This window comes from Trifolium pratense, linkage group LG2 (genome assembly GCF_020283565.1).
Source record: "Trifolium pratense cultivar HEN17-A07 linkage group LG2, ARS_RC_1.1, whole genome shotgun sequence".
NCBI classification, from domain to species: domain Eukaryota; kingdom Viridiplantae; phylum Streptophyta; class Magnoliopsida; order Fabales; family Fabaceae; genus Trifolium; species Trifolium pratense.
In genome coordinates, this window is record NC_060060.1 from 37,886,029 (window position 1) to 37,904,515 (window position 18,487).

Consider the following 18,487-nt stretch of genomic DNA (forward strand, 5'->3'; position numbering starts at 1 on the left):
TCATTTGTTTACAACTTCTTGAGTTTTATGTTCACAATTTTGGTAGTTTTTGATCTTCTTATCACATTTAAAACTCCTATTTAAGTTTTTTTTTAATTCTCTTTGTTTATAGGTTTCCTTAAAACTCATAGTATTTATTTTGCACATTCACAAATTAGGAAAATAAACATATTATATTTATTAACAAATCAAAGTTAAAGTTGAACGCAAATGTCAATTTTGATTTGTTAATAAATATAATATGTACCAACAAAAAAAAATTATATATGAGTAAGGAAAACAAAGAGAACAGTGGGTGCCAGTCGCAGCATCTAACAACATGATGCAATAATTTTTGGAGGTGATAAAAGAAAATAAAAAGTAAAAAGAATTATATCGATCCAATTTTAAATAAAACTATTTTTTTTACTCAATTTCAATAAAACCATAAAAACGAAAATGCACTTTTTTTTTTGCAGGTACTATCAAAGAACTATATCAAAATATTCAAAAAAAAAATAAAAAAAAAAAAAATAATAAAAAAAAAATAAATAAAATAAAAAAAAAAATCAAAATATTCATTATTATTACTATCAAACGGAAGAACATATTGTTCGTTATTCAAATTAGGATTAATTATTATCAACTGATGTTAGAGTTTTAAGTATTTATTTATATTTTTTTTATATTTTATTGTCATTTTTTTTAATCATGTTTACTTATTAAAAAACACTTTTTGTTCATATTATTTTTTATTGGTGTAAATCATGCTTATAAATGTTTTTTTTTACTATTATTAATAAATGTTGTACTCTTTTTTTTTACTCATTATTTTTTTGTTTGTCTAATTTTTCATGTAATATTTAACAAATATACTGATAAAATAATAGAAACTCCTCGAAGGACTATACTATAGAACGAATTGCTTATCAAAAAAAATTATATAGAACGAATTGGCCAAATGTGGAACTGAGAAATTGAAGGTTTAATATGTTTCAAAACAAAATTGAAGGCTTAAGAATCTCTGAACAAAAATACTCACCTTAAAAGAAATAAAAAAAAATAAAAATAGTAATTTAATTGTTCACAAAAAAAGTTATTCTTAAACTTCATACTTATCGAACAGAGAAAATGGTGTGATTGTCTGAAATATAAAAGGAATGAAGTAATTGACTTCATAGATTATTTTTCTATTTTATTTTATTATTTTATTAATTTATTAATAAATAAAAAGTTACATAGTGATTTATACCAAACATAATATTATAATAGGGAGTATTGATAAAAAATAATCTACATGGAGGTATTAAGCAAAAAATAACTTACACGGACACGGGGTGGGACATACATTTGTAGATTTTATTATATAAAAAATACGATAAATATCAATTGAAAGTAAGGAAAATAATAATGATTTTATATATAAAAAAAGAAAGAATTAAAAGTAATAATATCATGTATTACTTTGTTTTTATTTTCCAAACATCACTGTAAGATAAACAAATAGATAATTTTTTTAAAATTTGCACCATTAACAAATGAGATATGCATAAAAAAAATGATATAATTTTCTTTTGTCAAGCAAATGACAAATAATTCTACTGTTCATTACACAAATGTGAAATTTTTTCACACGGGGACATGGGCTAAAATACTCCAGAAGAAAACAAATGTCGAAAGGAGAGAGATGACGATTAAGAACTAATATATATTAACCGTTAGATTAGTTTTTGCTTAATGACCTTTTTTATGAAAATAAAAGAACAAATATACGAACATGTGGGTTGGGAACGGGGAGTGGAGTATCACTCTCCGTTCTACCATTTCTCCTTAAAATCTTCAAAATTTGGATCATTTATCATATTTAAACAAATTATTACATTAAATATAAAATTAATTTTACAAATAATTAAAAGACCACAAAATATTAAAAATTTAATAATCCATATTTTTCATGTGTCAAAAAAATATCTATATTTTTCATTGAACATTAACCCGTGCATTTATACGGGTAAGTTATACTAGTTAAAAGTTAAAAACATGACAATAATGACATTCAACGTACTCCCTTTGCAACAATATATAAACAAAATTCAAATTTGTAGGTTCATTGTATAGTTTTCTATTTTTTTTAACAGGAGCTAGTCAGATACATTAACTACATTGTAAGTCATTGTATAGGTTTATTAACTATACATTGAATTATTTTTTTTGAAGCATAGTGTAAAGGATAACAGTGTTTTTCTAGGTTAAATGTATTTATCCGTATTAAAGAGTTTCATATAGTTGGTTTGAATATGAATTTATAAATAAAAATAAGTTTTTTAGTCAATTTTGTGGAATTGAATAAGCCTCAACTCCTAATTTTAAAAATCCAAATTTGAATACAAGAGTTTGCGGTTGTTTTTATGGGTGAATTTCAGCAATATTTAATATTTTCCTTGCCCAAAGAAAAAAAAATAAAAATGAAAGTTCAATAAATGGAAGGAAGTATTGAATTTTATGTTGTGGTAAGTGGTAACTATTGAGAAGGCACAAGAGAAAGGAATCAAGATATGATGTCAATAATCGAGCATGTGGTGTTGTTCAAGATCAAAGAAGACGCAACACAATCACAGATCGATTCCATGGTAGATCGAGTTAATTCCCTCGTTTCCCTCAAAGAGACACTTCACCTCAACATGCTAACTATTCAATCTTCTTTTTCTTCTTCTTCTTCTTCCAGTTTCACTCACATACTCCATATCCGATTCACCTCCAAGGAAGATCTCCATGCCTATGCCATTCACCCTACCCACCTTGAAGTCATCAAAGTCAACGCTCCTTTGGTTTCTGATATCATGGCTGTTGATTGGGTCACCGAGGTTGACGGTAACGACTTGGTTCTACCATATGGATCTGCTGTGAGAGTTGTGTTTTTTAAGTTGAAGGAGGGTTTGAGTGAACAAGTTAAAGATGAGGTTTTGAAGGGTATAAGTGGAATTCGACATGAAAATGCTGTTCAGTTTACTTGTGGGGAAAATTTCTCTCCTGCTAGAGCTAAAGGATTTTCCATTGCTACCCTTGAGGTTTTTACTGGTTTAAGTGAATTGAAAGAGTTGAAAGAAGTTGATTATGATGAGGAATTTCGGAAATATGATGTCAATGATAAGATTAAGGAGAATCTGGACAATGTACTGGTTCTTTATTTTGTGGCAAATGGGCAAATAGCTTCTTAACAAAGTTTTCTGTTTTGTTTTTAATTTGGTCTTTTTATAGATTGTGTCAAAAAATAAAATAATGTAAGGGTCGTTTGCTATAAATGTAGTTTAATATCTTATGCTTATTATGTATTGTAAGATACCATCCTGTCAAAAAAAATAATATTGTAAAGATACCTCTTGTACTCATAAGTTTTGTTCTGTTCACTCTAATGAAACCGTAGTCTCCTTTGTATTTCTCTCGTCTCTTTGATTGATTATTAACAGGTCTTTGGAACAATCTTGGTATGGTATATGACAATCATTTTCATCTCCAATTTGGTCATAAGTGACTGTCATGTTCATGTTGACTTAGTGACTGTCACCATGGTCATGTTCTTTCTGAGTTCTTCTTTACAGTGAAGCTTTTGGACTATTTAATTTTGTTAGTTTAATGATTTGATTGAGCACTTGCAATATTTTTTTTTTTCAGCAGCAAAGAAATGCCAAAAAACAATACATCAAAGGTTCCAATTCCAAGATACACAAGCCACTGTAAGTCTGAAACACCTAATCACAGAAGGCTAGACAACACACACACCACTACAATCTACACTACAAACTATTAAAACCATACAAAAACAGAACCATAACCCAGTTCAAAAGGTAAGAACAAAACTGTATCAACACAACTGTACTAATCACCCAGAAAAACAAGGTTCGTTGAGAAGCCTCTCGTTACGGCTACACATCACAATAATACATCCAGTCCATTTCTAAACTGATTAGGCCAACCCGTTTAAAATGGAGATGCTATACTCTTAAAATCAAGCACATATGATCCACAAAAATCAACCTGTGTGAGATAGGGATCTCCACCACCTATGAAGACATTTTCAAGTATATTTTATTGAAGTATAGAAGTTGTATTAGACTTGGATATTATCTTAGAGCTAAAATGTGTCTAATTCATTTTTAACAAAAGTGACTTTGAAGGCAAGATTCTTTATTGCTTATAAATACATTGTCATATTTTATTTCATCTAATGCGAAATTCTTGAGTCACATCTCTCACGTCCATAGTTAGAATTTTAGGTCGAAACTAATACAACCCTTACAAAATCGGTTATAAGTTGATAGATGTTTCTACCTTATCTATATATTTTCAGTCATATCTCATTCATTACTCTTTAAGAGTTGAAGATAGGGTAGAAATAGGTCAGACCGACCAAGGCATATGGTTTAGCCTTTGTGAGATCCTATGTAGACCAACTTTTTTTTTTCTTTTCTTAAACAAACCTTTTAGGCCAACCAGGGACACAATAACCAGTAAAAAGTGCAACCAATTTTCCATAATTTATTTTGTCTATAGACGAAATGACAAATATAAATTGAAACTCATACACACAATTACAAGATCTCGAATTCGAACTCATGTGAAAGTATCTAGTCTAATAATTTCGACATTACCAAATGCTTTGAATTTCCATCATAATCTTTTGTGGTATTTTGACAAAAGACAACACGGAAGGGAGAGTCTAAAACTAAAATGGGGTGCTAAAAGTACCACCTTGCATATTTGGCAATGGTAATTTAAAGCTAGAAAGTGGCCCAAAATGTTTTACTCCTCACCTGTCATCCTAAAGTTTGCCCAATAATAATCTCATAGAAATATTTCTCTTCCCACCCACTATGTTTCTTTTCTATCTTCATTTTTCCATTCTTTTTCTTGTATAAATATTTCAGAAAGTTTTTTTCGAATTTTTTGCCTTGAAAAAAAACTTTGGAATGTGTTTCTGAATTTGAACTAGAAAAACTTCGAAAAATGTGTTCCGAAGTTTTTATACAAGGGCAAAAATGAAAAAATGGGCAGTAGAAAAGAAACGTGAGGGTGCGAAGAAAAAAATTCATCGCATAGATCTCTCTTAAGTGGATCAATTCAGTGCAACCGAAATATATTTTATGTCCCTCACTTCATTTTTTTGTCAATAGAGAAAGTATTTAAGTATTGATGAAAGTTACACACAAATATGATGTCTCGAAATCAAACCCAAAGTCAATTATCTTAACAATATTGACATTATAAATTGAGTTATTTTATTTTTTGTATTAATTCTCTGATTCTCGAAAAAGAAGTTTGGTAATCTATAATTCAACTGCGAGGTAAGTAATATCTGGCTAAAAATTATTCTTATTAGGAATCGAACTCGGATTCTCCTAAATGATTCTTTTTACGGACAACTCATTAATCACTTGAGTTCAACCACTTAAGCTCAATATTGACATTATCAATTGAATAAATTATGTGGTAACGATGATTCAATTTATTTTAAGACAACAACAATGTTCAAATTATTTAATTTATTTATATAATTACATTAAAAAAAGGTCATGCTAAGTAGTATTTTTTATATTTATTTATATTATAGAATTTTTTATAAGAATAAAATTTATTTAACTTTGAAGAGGAGTATTTATTTATATCTTGAAACATTAGTCAAGAAAAAAAAATAGAAAAAATAACGTTAAAAAAGTATTTTTATATTTTTAAAAAGTAAATTACAAAATTCCAAAAATATTCTATACTTTCCTTAATTGGTGCTCTATTTTTCAATAAAAAAAAACCGAAAATTTGTTGTATTCACAACTCACAAGAATCAAGTGACTCAACAGTGACCACTAGCATCCAATCCCAGTTAGTATCATTCATTACAGTGCAAAAAATGCTGTGTCTCAAAACTCAGCTCTCATTTCCACTTCGCACCCCTTTCTCATCTTCAAAACACCTCACACACCACCTTCGTTCCTTTCCAATCAGATCTTCAATCAAAACCATGTCAACTCAATCCCAATCCCAATCCCAATCCAAAGCCATTGAACACATCGTCCTCTTCAAAGTCAAAGAAAACACCGAACCCTCAAAAATAACTTCAATGATCAACGGACTCAGTTCCCTCATTTCATTAGATCAAGTCCTCCACCTTACCGTAGGTCCTCTCCTACGCAATCGCTCCACTTCATTAACCTTCACTCACATGCTTCACAGTCGTTACAGTTCCAAACAAGATCTCGATGCTTATTCCGCTCACCCTAGCCACGTCAGCGTTGTTAAGGGAAATGTTCTTCCTATTGTTGATGATATCATGGCCGTTGATTGGATCGCTGAAGATCTAACCGGTGATGTTGTTACGCCGCAGGGTTCAGCGATTCGAGTTACGTTTTTGAAATTGAAGGAGAATGTTGTTAGCGATGAGGTTTTGGATGTGATTAAAGAAATTCCGGAGAATTTTAAACAGATTGATCAACTTACTGTTGGAGAGAATTTCTCTCCGGCGAGAGCTAAGGGATATTCGATTGCTTCACTTGCTGTTTTTCCTGGAACGAGTGAGTTGGAGGAAGTTGATTCGAATCATGAATTGGTGAATTATCAGAAGGATAAGGTTAGGGATCGTATTGAGAGTGTGGTTGTCGTTGATTATGTGGTGCCGCCGCCACCGGCTCAATCTGCAAGCCTTTGATGAATGATGAAGGTTATTTCTGTTTAATAATGCTTCAGTTCAATAATAATAATAATAATAATACTGTTATGATGCAATGTAGAACAATAATAAGGTTTGATATTTCATTTCAGTGTATCATTGCGTAGTTCTGGAACATTCAACTGAAGCCAATTCTTATTTATGATTCTTATATTTTGGGCTAATCATCATATTTAAAGAAAAAACTATTAATATTTTTCTTGAATTTTTTGGAGTTGATATGATCTCTTAAGTCAACCGGCAAATATTGATATTGTTAGTTTGGGTTCGAATTTGTGACCTCACAATTATATGTGATGTGAGTTTTTGGTGGTAACTGTCACTTTCTGTATGAACAAAAACAAAAGGAGTTGATATCCTGTGTAAAATAGCATAATGATGATCGACGAGTAAACCACCAAATTGGTCATCAACTTTGTACAACATTCTAATAAAAACCGGGAAACTTATTTGAGAGTGTTTTGCAGAGCCAGAGACTAGTTTAGGAGTACTCAAGAGCAACCTCACAGTTTCGCATTTATCCCACCATTCGTTTTTTCCCAATGTTAATTTGTAAGAACCCTCAATTTTGTTTGTGAAGTTCACTCTCGTCAATTTAGTAAAGTAGTCAACACAGTGTATAAACTCCCTGTAATAATAGGAGAGACTCAAGTGATGGATTACAAATTTAGAACAATTTTTTAACTTCAGAAACTAAGTTGATGAGAAAATGATACTTCAGAGTTCAGATATTAAATTGAAAGTTTTTTCAATTTCATACTGTAGTCGTCATTATCATTTATCATCCACAAGCAATATCAACCTTTCTAGTTCTGTATTCCTCAGCCATATTTACTCTCCACCATAACTATTCAAACTCCAAGTCACTTTTTAGCATGCTCTGCGAGCTCATATATATGGCCTAAAGCTCATCTTTTTTCCCTTGGACTTACTGGTATATACTGCATTGCCTCTCAAAAACTGTCGTAGTGGGAACTTTGTTTTTTCTCTATGGGCCTAAATATATTTATACACTCAAAATTTGGTTAGGATTCTCTCAAAATAGGGTTCTACTGCGTTTTATACAAACAAAGGATTATCCTAACTCAAAAATTACCACTAATCTTTAGTTACGGAGTGAAGAAATGAAGTGGATATGATCTCGACTGACTAAAAAGTTGACCAGATGTCGAGCAGCAAGCTATAAAGATTGAAGTAGGTGAGAGTACTTACAAGTACTCCGACGTCCAAGTCATTATAAAAGCATAAAGTATGAAGTTTAAAGATAGAAATTGCATACCCAGGTGGTTGAGTTGTTTTTGCTTATATAGGTGACATATTGTAGCTTTTAAGACATTTGATGAGTGAAGCCGTTATGATCGGCATTCATCAATGTTGAGGTGGAATAATTGTTGACAGGCATTACAAGTTGAATACCATGTAGGAGCTCTCACGAGTCATAGTGGATGAAGGATCTATTAGATTAGACTTTATATTTGGTCGGGCTTATTGACTATAACAAATTACGAGCCATTGGCTAGTCCAGAACAAGAACCATTCACAACTTAACTTGTATAAGCTTGAATACCATATAGTAGCTCTCACAAGTCATAGCGGACGAAAGATCTGTTAGATTAGACTTTATATTTAGTCGGGCTTATTGACTATAACAAATTACGAGCCATTGGCTAGTCTAGAACAAGAACCATTCACAACTTGACTTGTATAAGCTTCCCTACCATGCAGGTAGGTTTTATTAATGGATCCTTGACTACTAACATTTTCATCTACCCTCTAACAACAACTAACATCCGCCTATAAAAAAAAACCAAATCCGAAAGGACAAACCTAAATCAAGGCTTGCAGGGATTCATGGTTGTTGGTCCTCCATTTTGATATTAGAGGGACTAAAAATGACTAAAAACAAAAATTGATATGTTTAAAGAGATCAAAAACATATTTACAGGCTGTTTGTTACAATTTTTTTAGAATTCTTTTATAAAAATAACCACTTTTAAAAATATTGGATCTAAGAGTAGCTTCTCAAATAATAAATTTTTATACATGAAAGAGAAAACAAGTGTTAAAAGGTGGAAGTTATTTTCTAATTAAAAAATCACTTTTATAAGTTCTATTCAAACAAACTAAAGATTACTTTTTGTACCAAAAAACTAAAGATTACTTTATTAGAAAAATGATTTTTATTACGGTAAACAAACACAAAGTATATTCAATTTTTCTACAAAATCTCTAAATTGTTGAATATCAAAATCATGATTTTTTTTAATCTGTAACAAACAGACTCTTAATTTTTAATTTTTTAGATTTCATATAAATCTTAAGTCAAAATTACTAAATTGTCCGTGTTTATTATAGTGGAAAAATAATCAACCGTAAAAAAAAAATGGTGGACAAAATTTAAATTATATATATTTTTCTTATAATAGTGAAAGTGTGTAGATTCAAACTTACAATTCTCCATTTATCTTTATTTAATGTGTGAAATTATTATTATTTTTGACTAAAAAGTACTTATAGCATTCATAATCAATTGTTGGATACATGTAGGTACATCAATGATCACATTAGAGCTAGCTTTCGATGTGGCTACCCGCAAGTACATGCACGAGCGACCTCATTAGCTTGTCTCATATTAAACTCAATATGAGAGTTTTCAAAACTTACATCAAACACACAATGAAATTGTTTTATAACATCACTAAACTTTGTGACATCATTCCCGCCCTTATGAAAATAATCAACAACTCTTTTCGAGTCAAGCACAAAGTCCACTCATTCTAGTTGTAACTCTTGAACCCAATCGAGAGCATGGTAAAGTCCCAACACTTCTCCTAAATCTACATTGCACATAGTTGAACTCCTGTTGGCAAGCACGAAACGACCTTCATCGTCACATATACACATACCAAAACCAACACGGTTCCAGTGAGCTGAAAATGAAGCATCGATGTTACATTTGTAACTACCCGTTTCAGGTTTCTACTAGATTCAAATTTACAATTCTTCATTTATCTCTATTTAATGTGTGAGATTCTTGTCACTAGACTATTTGAAAAATAAATAAATAAGTAAGATAATAATAATAACCCCTCTGCATCTTCTCACGTGCCGATCCTAATTTCTTTTTAGAGTGCGAAGCTCCACCTTCTCTCTACATCTTCTTTATCTTCATGTATTGGTAAATGGGTGATTTTAGGTCAATTTTAGCCTAAACATAGACTTATGGCTGGTGTAATATTTTGTTTTTTTTTTAAAAAAAATACTTCATTTTTTTAGTGTTCCTTTTTTATTTTCTGGTTTACAATGAGCTGGGGATTGAACCCAGGACCTATAACGTACTACTAAAATCCATCACCACTAGACCAAACCTAGTGGTTTGTGTTCATTTTATATTTAAGGCAAAATTACAACAAAGATCCTTTATCTTATTTATTTGTAACACTTTGGTCCTTTATCTTTTATTTGTAAAGTATAGGTCCTTTATCTTTTAAAAAATGTACAATCATGTCCTTTTTTTCTATTTTTCATTTAAAAATGTGGATGTGTTGATGACTTGACAGTAAGGTTACTATTTTTTTTTTACATAAACATTTTAAATAAAAAAATTTAATATTTTAAAATAAAAAAAATTTAAACCTAAGAAAGTTCATCTTCTATCTTCTACATCTTCATCTTCAACCAAATTTGAGATTTTTTTACAAAACGATTTCTAATTTAGAACAGACGAAGTAAATGATTACCAACTTCAATCAAATATAAGAACTTCAATCCCTCCAATTTATATATGCGAGTTTCCAATGGCTTATTATTTTATCTATATACCCGACAAAAAAATATGAGAAAATGAAACACATGTTTGAAAGAATACATCTACTATGGAGTTTTTTTTTTTTTTTAACTTCATGCATGGGTAAAATCACAAAAAAAAAACTAGTAGTTAAAAACGTACGGTTGGTTTGACCTAATTAAATTGCAACTCATCCAACTTTCAATCTTAGTGAATGTTAGTTGTTGAGTAATGTAACATCGCTATTTTTATTTTTTTGTTTGTAAAGTTGAAAGCAACCTTTCTATTTCAGAGCAGCATTCAAATTTCTACATATTTGGAGTTAGCAAGATGTGAATGAATGGCCCCTTTTCAACCTCAAAATCCATCTTACTTAATTTTGTCCCCGCTTATTGGCTTCTCCCACTTAGAATTTGGTACGATGGAAATTCAACATTTATTTTCTCGTTAGTTTCCCTCCTCGTGTTCAATTAATAATAGGATTGCATGTCCCGTAAACTTAGTTCAGTTGGTAGTGACATTGCATTATATATGTAGAGGATCGGGGTTTGAACCCAGATTATCCCACTGAGTGAAATTTCTAGCCACTAAACTACTTGACAAAAAAAAAAAGGATTGCATGCTGTTACTGCATGTCACATGAAAAATTTCAGTTGTTCGATCTTAAATCAATATTAGAGTTTATTCAATATTGATTTTATAAAAGTATAATATAAACCGTTCGATTTTAAATTGATGATTGAGATGTCTTGTTAACCGCATAAAATCTTGGTTTGTTCAATTAAGTGTCATTTTCACAACATCAATATTTCAGCTCTCTTTATAGAAAAAATATTTTAGCTCAACAATGTTTTCTTTGTTGGTTTTAGCTTTTATGTCTTAGCTTTTTTTTAACGGCCAATATTTGTAGTTGTGTAGTACTGTTGTTGTTACTTTTATTAAAAAGGAGTTCAAATTAATAATAAATTAGTTTAAGTGGTAAGTTTTCTTAATCTAAGTTTATGTTTGGTCTCATTTTAAAAGGAGTCAAAATTAATTTTGGAGGTATATAATTGACTTTGATAGTTTGGTTTCTTTCAAATATAATTAAATTTGGCCTAAAAAATTGATTCTAGAATTGAATTTTACCTTAACAACTCACTTTAATATAAATATATCCAAACATAAATCATTTATCTTTCATTTTAATCAAAATCAATTTACTCAATAAATTCTCACAATAGAATTAAACATACACTAAAATAAATCACATGTTGAATTTATTTTTTGGACTGCCGGGATTGCCTTGCAATCAAATGGTAGGGTAGAGTTCATTAAATTCATACTATATCACTAAATTGCAACTAAATAATGGGACCGTGACGCTGGCATTTGTTTTATTTGGCAATTTTTTTCCCGAGTATTTCGGTGATTAATTAGAAATTTCACCCTTAAAATAAATAAGTGGAATGTTTGAGGTTTAAACTCCGACCCTTAATATGTTAATCCGAGGTTATATATTCCCGTTCAACGGCCACATAAAACGACACTTCTATAACGGCCGACATTAAAATGATTAACATTTGATTACAATCAATCATAGTTTTTCAGCTGTTATTCCGACAACTAACGTCGAGACTGCAAGATCCACCATCACATTAATGACATTGACTCTGCGTAGAGACTATATATACACGTCTCATGCTGAAGGGTTACCATTCTTACTCGCTCAAATCTTTCACTCTACTCAAACACTAACTTGAATGTCAAAATGTCTTGCAGGTATATCCCCTTCACCACCACCGTATTGAAGAGGTATTTTACTTGTTACAATCATTCTAATCAAATAATATCAAGTGGCAAAGAGAGTTAAATCCAATATTTCTTAAATTGAGCCACCCTCTTAGGCCCGTTTAGATTAGTTTTAAATTTTAATAATATGAATAGATAATATATATACGTAGGCTTTAGGTGAGGCTTAGCAGGCTTAGCGCTGCTCAAAGTGAAGAAATGAAGAGAGGAGACAATCCATTATTTATTATGTTTATAGGAGAAGGGGACGAGTAAATAAGGTTTTTTTTTTTGTTGACGGAAGGAGTAATTAAGTTGAATTACAATGGATGTATGAAATTAATTCATTAGAAATATGGATGAAAAAAATCCAATTCATTGTTGTCGATAAAAGAAATCAGAAAAATATAAAACTTTAAGGAACACATACATGATTTTTGCTAAAAAAAAATTTGACACATGATTTTGCTAATTAAAAAGCAATTTTATGTCATTTTGTACAACAGTTAAATTTATAAATCTAACCTAAAACATCATGCATATTATCCAAATTCCTCATTACTAGACTAAACCTAACTAGTCGCTGGGTATAATATAAAATAATTAAATAAACTTTTTGTTTCTAATAATGATATATATTTTAGAAACCTAGCTTAAACAAACAGACCTATTATTATGCGTTAAACACACATGTCAAAACGATGAAATGAGCATCTTAATATTATTTCAAACCGGAAAGAGAGGATGTTTGCCATGCTTGTCATTGTTACAAATGGTACTCATGCACTCTTGTGTTCCAAATTGCCCTTTTTTTCTTTTTCCTTTCCATTTTTCCCCTCCCAACTTACCCTTTTATATTATGTGTAATGTAACGTTTACAACAACGATATTATAACCAACAAAAGGTTGGTCTAAACATATATACATGTTTAGCTTTGAAACTTTTCCTTATTTCAGTGTGGTCCTAATTTTTTTTTTTTGGTAATATATAAATATAATTTTACCATCCATGCTTCTTTGACATTTATTTTTCTGATAAAAAAGAACTTCTATTTTACAAAGAAATATCTTCACAATGGAATGCAATTAAGAAAGTCACATATATTTTTTTTTGTAATATATGAGAGTGCATTGATCAATTATAAAACTTTCAATTTTGTCCCAACCAAATGGGATACTATTTAAATTTGTTACAGTTATAGATCAATGGGTTAAACATTTGAGTTTGGTTTAGCCCAGCTCAATGGCTTTTAGGTTGGTGACCTTATCTTGATCAGAGTTGATCCTGGTGCTCCTCTTTCATTCCTGTGAATGAAAGGGGAGTTTTGTATCTAGAGGTACTTTGATGCTCAATTCAGTAAGATGTGAAACAATGTTTTAAGAGTGAGTTAAAATGTATCCGGCTCCCCTGCGTGAGAGGAATATATATATATAACCTCCAGCGCTGGACCAAGACCATTGATAAGTATATCGGCACCATCAATGGAAGGCATGACTTCCTTGATTGTCGAGCAGGAATGCACCATTGGGCCTTCAGATGAATTGGGCCGAGTTCAGCATGCGAGTGAGATCTTCCACAATTGGGCCTCGGGCCCAGTCCAGAACAGTTAGGTACTAAAGTATAGATTTTTTTTTTAAAAAAAAAGAAAAAAAAGAGTATAAACACTCCGTTTCAAACCAAATATAAATAACATAAGAGGAATGATGTTTAAACATCAGAATATTGGTATAAAATCCGATATTTTTTTTTGTTTTTTTATGTCTTTTTGAAATATACATAAAGGTGTTGAAAATAATAAATCTAGGAGAGAAAGATATAAACACGCAATGTGTCAATATTTTGATGTTTAAATAACGAATATGATAAATAAATAGTTAGCAAGATGTTGATCCAATTGGGCCAATTCTAACATGTTTCTGTTGACATGACTTAAATGATCGCAATTTTATATGCAACCTAAAGCCTTAATTCCAATACTATATATATACATGTGTGTATATATATAGAAGGTACCAATTACTCTTGTAAGTTATTTAATTCTGTCTACATCCAAACACTCCAAGAGGTTGGAATCCAAGACAGACTAATTAAGAACAACATCAATGGGGAGAAGCCCTTGTTGTGCAAAGGAAGGCTTGAATAGAGGTGCTTGGACAACTCATGAAGACAAAATCCTCACTGAATACATTAAGCTCCATGGTGAAGGAAAATGGAGAAACCTTCCAAAAAGAGCAGGTTCATTCATTCTGTATCTTACAATTTTAGATCAATTACTTTCTTCCATTTTTCATCAGAAATGCAAATTAATAGTACATTATTAAGGACATGTTTTTGCAAATATGTGTATTCCATGCAGGCTTAAAAAGATGTGGGAAAAGTTGTAGACTTAGATGGTTGAATTATCTAAGACCAGATATCAAGCGAGGTAATATATCCTCGGATGAAGAAGAACTTATCATCCGACTTCACAAACTACTCGGAAACAGGTAAAGTACTGACATAATCACTAACTTACTAACATTTGTGTATAATTTGTTTTTTGATAATTAGTACTACTAATTTAATTCTATAATGTGTGCTAATTTGCTTTGGCTTTATTTTGTGGTAGATGGTCTCTAATAGCCGGAAGACTTCCAGGGCGAACAGACAATGAAATAAAGAATTACTGGAACACAAATTTAGGAAAAAAAGTTAAGGATCTTAATCAACAAAACACCAACAATTCTTCTCCTACTAAACCCTCTACTCAACCAAAAAATGCAAAGATCAAACAGAAACAGATCAATCCTAAGCCAATGAAGCCAAACTCAAATGTTGTCCGTACAAAAGCTACTAAGTGTTCTAAGGTATTGTTCATAAACTCACCCCCCAACTCATCATCACCAATGCATAATTTGCAGAACAAAGCTGAGGCAGAGACAACAACAAAGCCATCAAAGCCATCAATGCTGGTTGATGGTGTGGCTAGTGATTCTATGAGTAACAACGAAATGGAACGCGGTGATGGATTTTTGTCATTTCGTGATGAAGAGAAAGAACTATCCGCAGATTTGCTAGACGATTTTAACATTGCGGATGATATTTGCTTATCTGAACTTCTAAACTCCGATTTCTCAAATGCGTGCAATTTCGATTACAATGATCTATTGTCGCCTTGTTCGGACCAAACTCAAATGTTCTCTGATGATGAAATTCTCAAAAACTGGACACAATGTAACTTTGCTTATGAGACAAATGTGTCCAACAATCTTCATTCTTTTGCTTCCTTTCTTGAATCCAGCGAGGAAGTACTAGGAGAATGATAATAAAAATTCATTTTCCAATAAAATTAACTACTCTAGGCTTCTTTTTTTTATTTTTATTTTTATTTCAATTTCATGTTAGTGTCTTTTGATAAATAAATATATTCCATGGTTTAATATTGATAGCTCTTGTATTTAGTACCAAAAACAAAAATAATAAAAAAAAAGGCATGATGATCAATCTAAACTCTTTCATGTTTGTGGACTTGAAATACTTATGATTGATGATTGTTTTTTAATGGGATTATTTTTAAAAGAATTAGGGTTGAAAGAATCTAAAATTTGATTTCTATTTAAAGATTTTAATAGCAGTTTTTGTCACGAATTCATCACAAAATTTGTTCTCCGATTCAAAGTTTACTAGTTTGTAGTCCCACTCAAATTTTCGGAATACAAAATAGCAAAGTGACAAATTTTTTGTGGACGTGACATAACACCTTGTAGAATATTCTGATTAAGAGATAAAAGAAATCGGCACTTTACGAAAAGAGATCAATTCCGCAAATATAATTTAAAAGATGTTTAAAAATGTTGATTTTATTTAAATGACAAATATAAATTCACCTTTTTCATATGTGAATACTGTTGAATGTGTAGTTATGTTGTTGGTTTGTTTGAAGTCCCACATTGCTTAGGTTCCCGAATGGTTAAGTGTATAAATATGTGAGAGCAACCTCACCCTTTAAGCTAGCTTTTGGGGATGAGATCCAAACATATTTAACAAATAAACCATGCATGCATGTTACATCAAAATCAATTTTATTGAGCTAAAATTTAAAATTTTCCTATGTGCACAAAATTAGTTTTTGAAACCGTGAAGAGTCTCAATCATTCACGTTGGCTTTGCAAAAGAGTAGCATATCTAAAAACTTGTACTAGCAACTTATACGTACTGCTACAATTTAAGGAAAGAAAAATCTTTAAAAGTGCTTTTGACAGTAACCGTTATTTAAGTTCCATGTAGCATTAATAAATAGTGGTTTTGTACAAGAACCTGCCTAATTTGCTTTGTTTTGGAATACGTTGTAGCAACTAATAGAATGGAATCATTACATGAATAAACATGTTTGTAACATTTACATCCTTTCTTTAACTTTAAATTAAATCGGAGACTTCATTCTTTTGTTAAGCCTCACGTATTTTAGGGGAAGAAAGTTTTGGTAATTCGGAATTCGGTTAGGGGATAAATAAAGTCTAATTAAGAATTGTATCGAACTCGAATTCTTTCAAATAATTTATCCTAAATAAAATTCATTTATCACGTAGGTTCGATTACTTAGTAAAATCGATGAATTTTAAATACTTCATAGACCACTTAATTATTATATTTATATACTTTACTTTCAAGTTTGTCTTCTAATAACATAAGAGAAAAAGAAAACAAAAAAACTAAGGCCGCACAATAGCAACGTCCATATAGCATCAACCAACAAAATGGACAACATCTTCGGAGAAGTCTCACGAGCATGACACTACTCCTAGACCTCAACTTAGCTAGAGCTAGAAAGTTACCTGCATAATTTCGGAAACGGATTTCCTGCTGTTACAACAAGATGTTGTAACAGCTATGGGCCGTCCGATCAAAATTGTGTGACCGTGATCATTTCTAGTAATTTTGTATATGAATTAATCTGATCCGTTCGATCTGATAATCAACGGCTGAGATGCAAAATAGTGTGAAACTAAGTGTTTTTGTTACAACAACAAATCTTGGTCCCGTAATTTCCTTCAAGCAAAGTATGACACAAAATAACACTCCAATCATTCGATAGGTAACAACTAACAACGTACAAATCAAGTTTTCGTAATGATGATGAACATTTAATGAGTCTTGAAATTAACCGAAGGTAAATATTAATATAGAAATATTTTTCTTAAAAATTGTGTATTCAAACTTTTCAAAAGTCAAAAATTATATTTTCAGTACAATTTTTATTTATTTTTAGATTCTTATCATGTATCATAACAAAATATAAAAAAACATGTACCCTAACAACATACACTATGCTCTATGAATACATGTTAGCCATGAAGCGAATCAAAGTAAAAATGACAAACAATAATATCTTTGAAACCTAACGACCAACACAACAACATACTTTGACAAAGAGCCATAATATCCATGTTAGTGACACAGTACACACTATAGTATCACAAGATTCACAACCAAAGAACCCATGTAAGAAAGTCCCACTTATATGATCCCTGATAATACCATCAAATTTAACGAGTCCCTGGTCACAACTGTTAGATAATATGTTAGTGATTTAATAATATAATGAGCTTTTGGTTGTAATTGGGCTTTGGGCATAATAGTAATTTAGTCTATTTATGTTTTCTATATAGACAACTCATTGTATTATAAGCTATTGTAATGTAATTTTATGAAACCCTAATAGCCTCCATTGTTCATTCCTTTGATTTGTATCTCCGATTCTAACATGGTATCAGAGCAAAATAAATCAAAGCATGTTAAGAATGTTAACATGGTAATTTTATGAAACCAAATTGTGAGCACTTGACTCACCAAATGTGAGCATTTAACTCACCAAACAACCAAATTGTGAGCACTATTGTGACTCACCATTTGAAAAATTGTATGGTTCTAGTCCTGATTATTCTTAACATGCTTTGATTTATTTTGCTCTGATACCATGTTAAGAATGATAACCATACATAAGAGAAAGATAATTTGATTTAGGGTTTCAATACAATGAACAAAACGTAAAGAGTAAAGGTTACAATAGAGTATAAATATTAGATACTAGAAAAAGACTAAACTACCCTTACCAATACAAGATATAATAAAAACATAAATAATTAATATCTAACATCAATATTAAAAGTAATATATATATGAGTCAGGATCCGTTGACATTAGGTCTCAAATTTTATTTTGACATCAAATCATAACCCTTGATCTTTGTTCA

General features: G+C 30.7%; 3 protein-coding genes across 3 annotated transcripts; all 3 read left to right on the plus strand.

Annotated features, from left to right (window-relative positions):
- Positions 1-2,097: 2,097 nt before the first annotated feature.
- LOC123906288 (stress-response A/B barrel domain-containing protein DABB1-like) lies at positions 2,098-3,414 on the plus strand. Its single transcript, XM_045956170.1, has one exon. The coding sequence runs from the start codon at positions 2,535-2,537 to the stop codon at positions 3,195-3,197; it is 663 nt and encodes a 220-aa protein (XP_045812126.1). The 5' UTR covers positions 2,098-2,534; the 3' UTR covers positions 3,198-3,414.
- Positions 3,415-5,808: 2,394 nt separating this feature from the next.
- On the plus strand, positions 5,809-6,902 carry LOC123906289 (stress-response A/B barrel domain-containing protein UP3-like). Its single transcript, XM_045956171.1, has one exon. The coding sequence runs from the start codon at positions 5,882-5,884 to the stop codon at positions 6,674-6,676; it is 795 nt and encodes a 264-aa protein (XP_045812127.1). The 5' UTR covers positions 5,809-5,881; the 3' UTR covers positions 6,677-6,902.
- Positions 6,903-14,299: 7,397 nt separating this feature from the next.
- LOC123906290 (transcription factor MYB1-like) lies at positions 14,300-15,744 on the plus strand. Its single transcript, XM_045956172.1, has 3 exons — positions 14,300-14,490; positions 14,612-14,741; positions 14,864-15,744. The coding sequence occupies exons 1-3, from the start codon at positions 14,358-14,360 to the stop codon at positions 15,555-15,557; spliced, it is 957 nt and encodes a 318-aa protein (XP_045812128.1). The 5' UTR covers positions 14,300-14,357; the 3' UTR covers positions 15,558-15,744.
- The last annotated feature ends 2,743 nt before the right edge of the window (positions 15,745-18,487 follow it).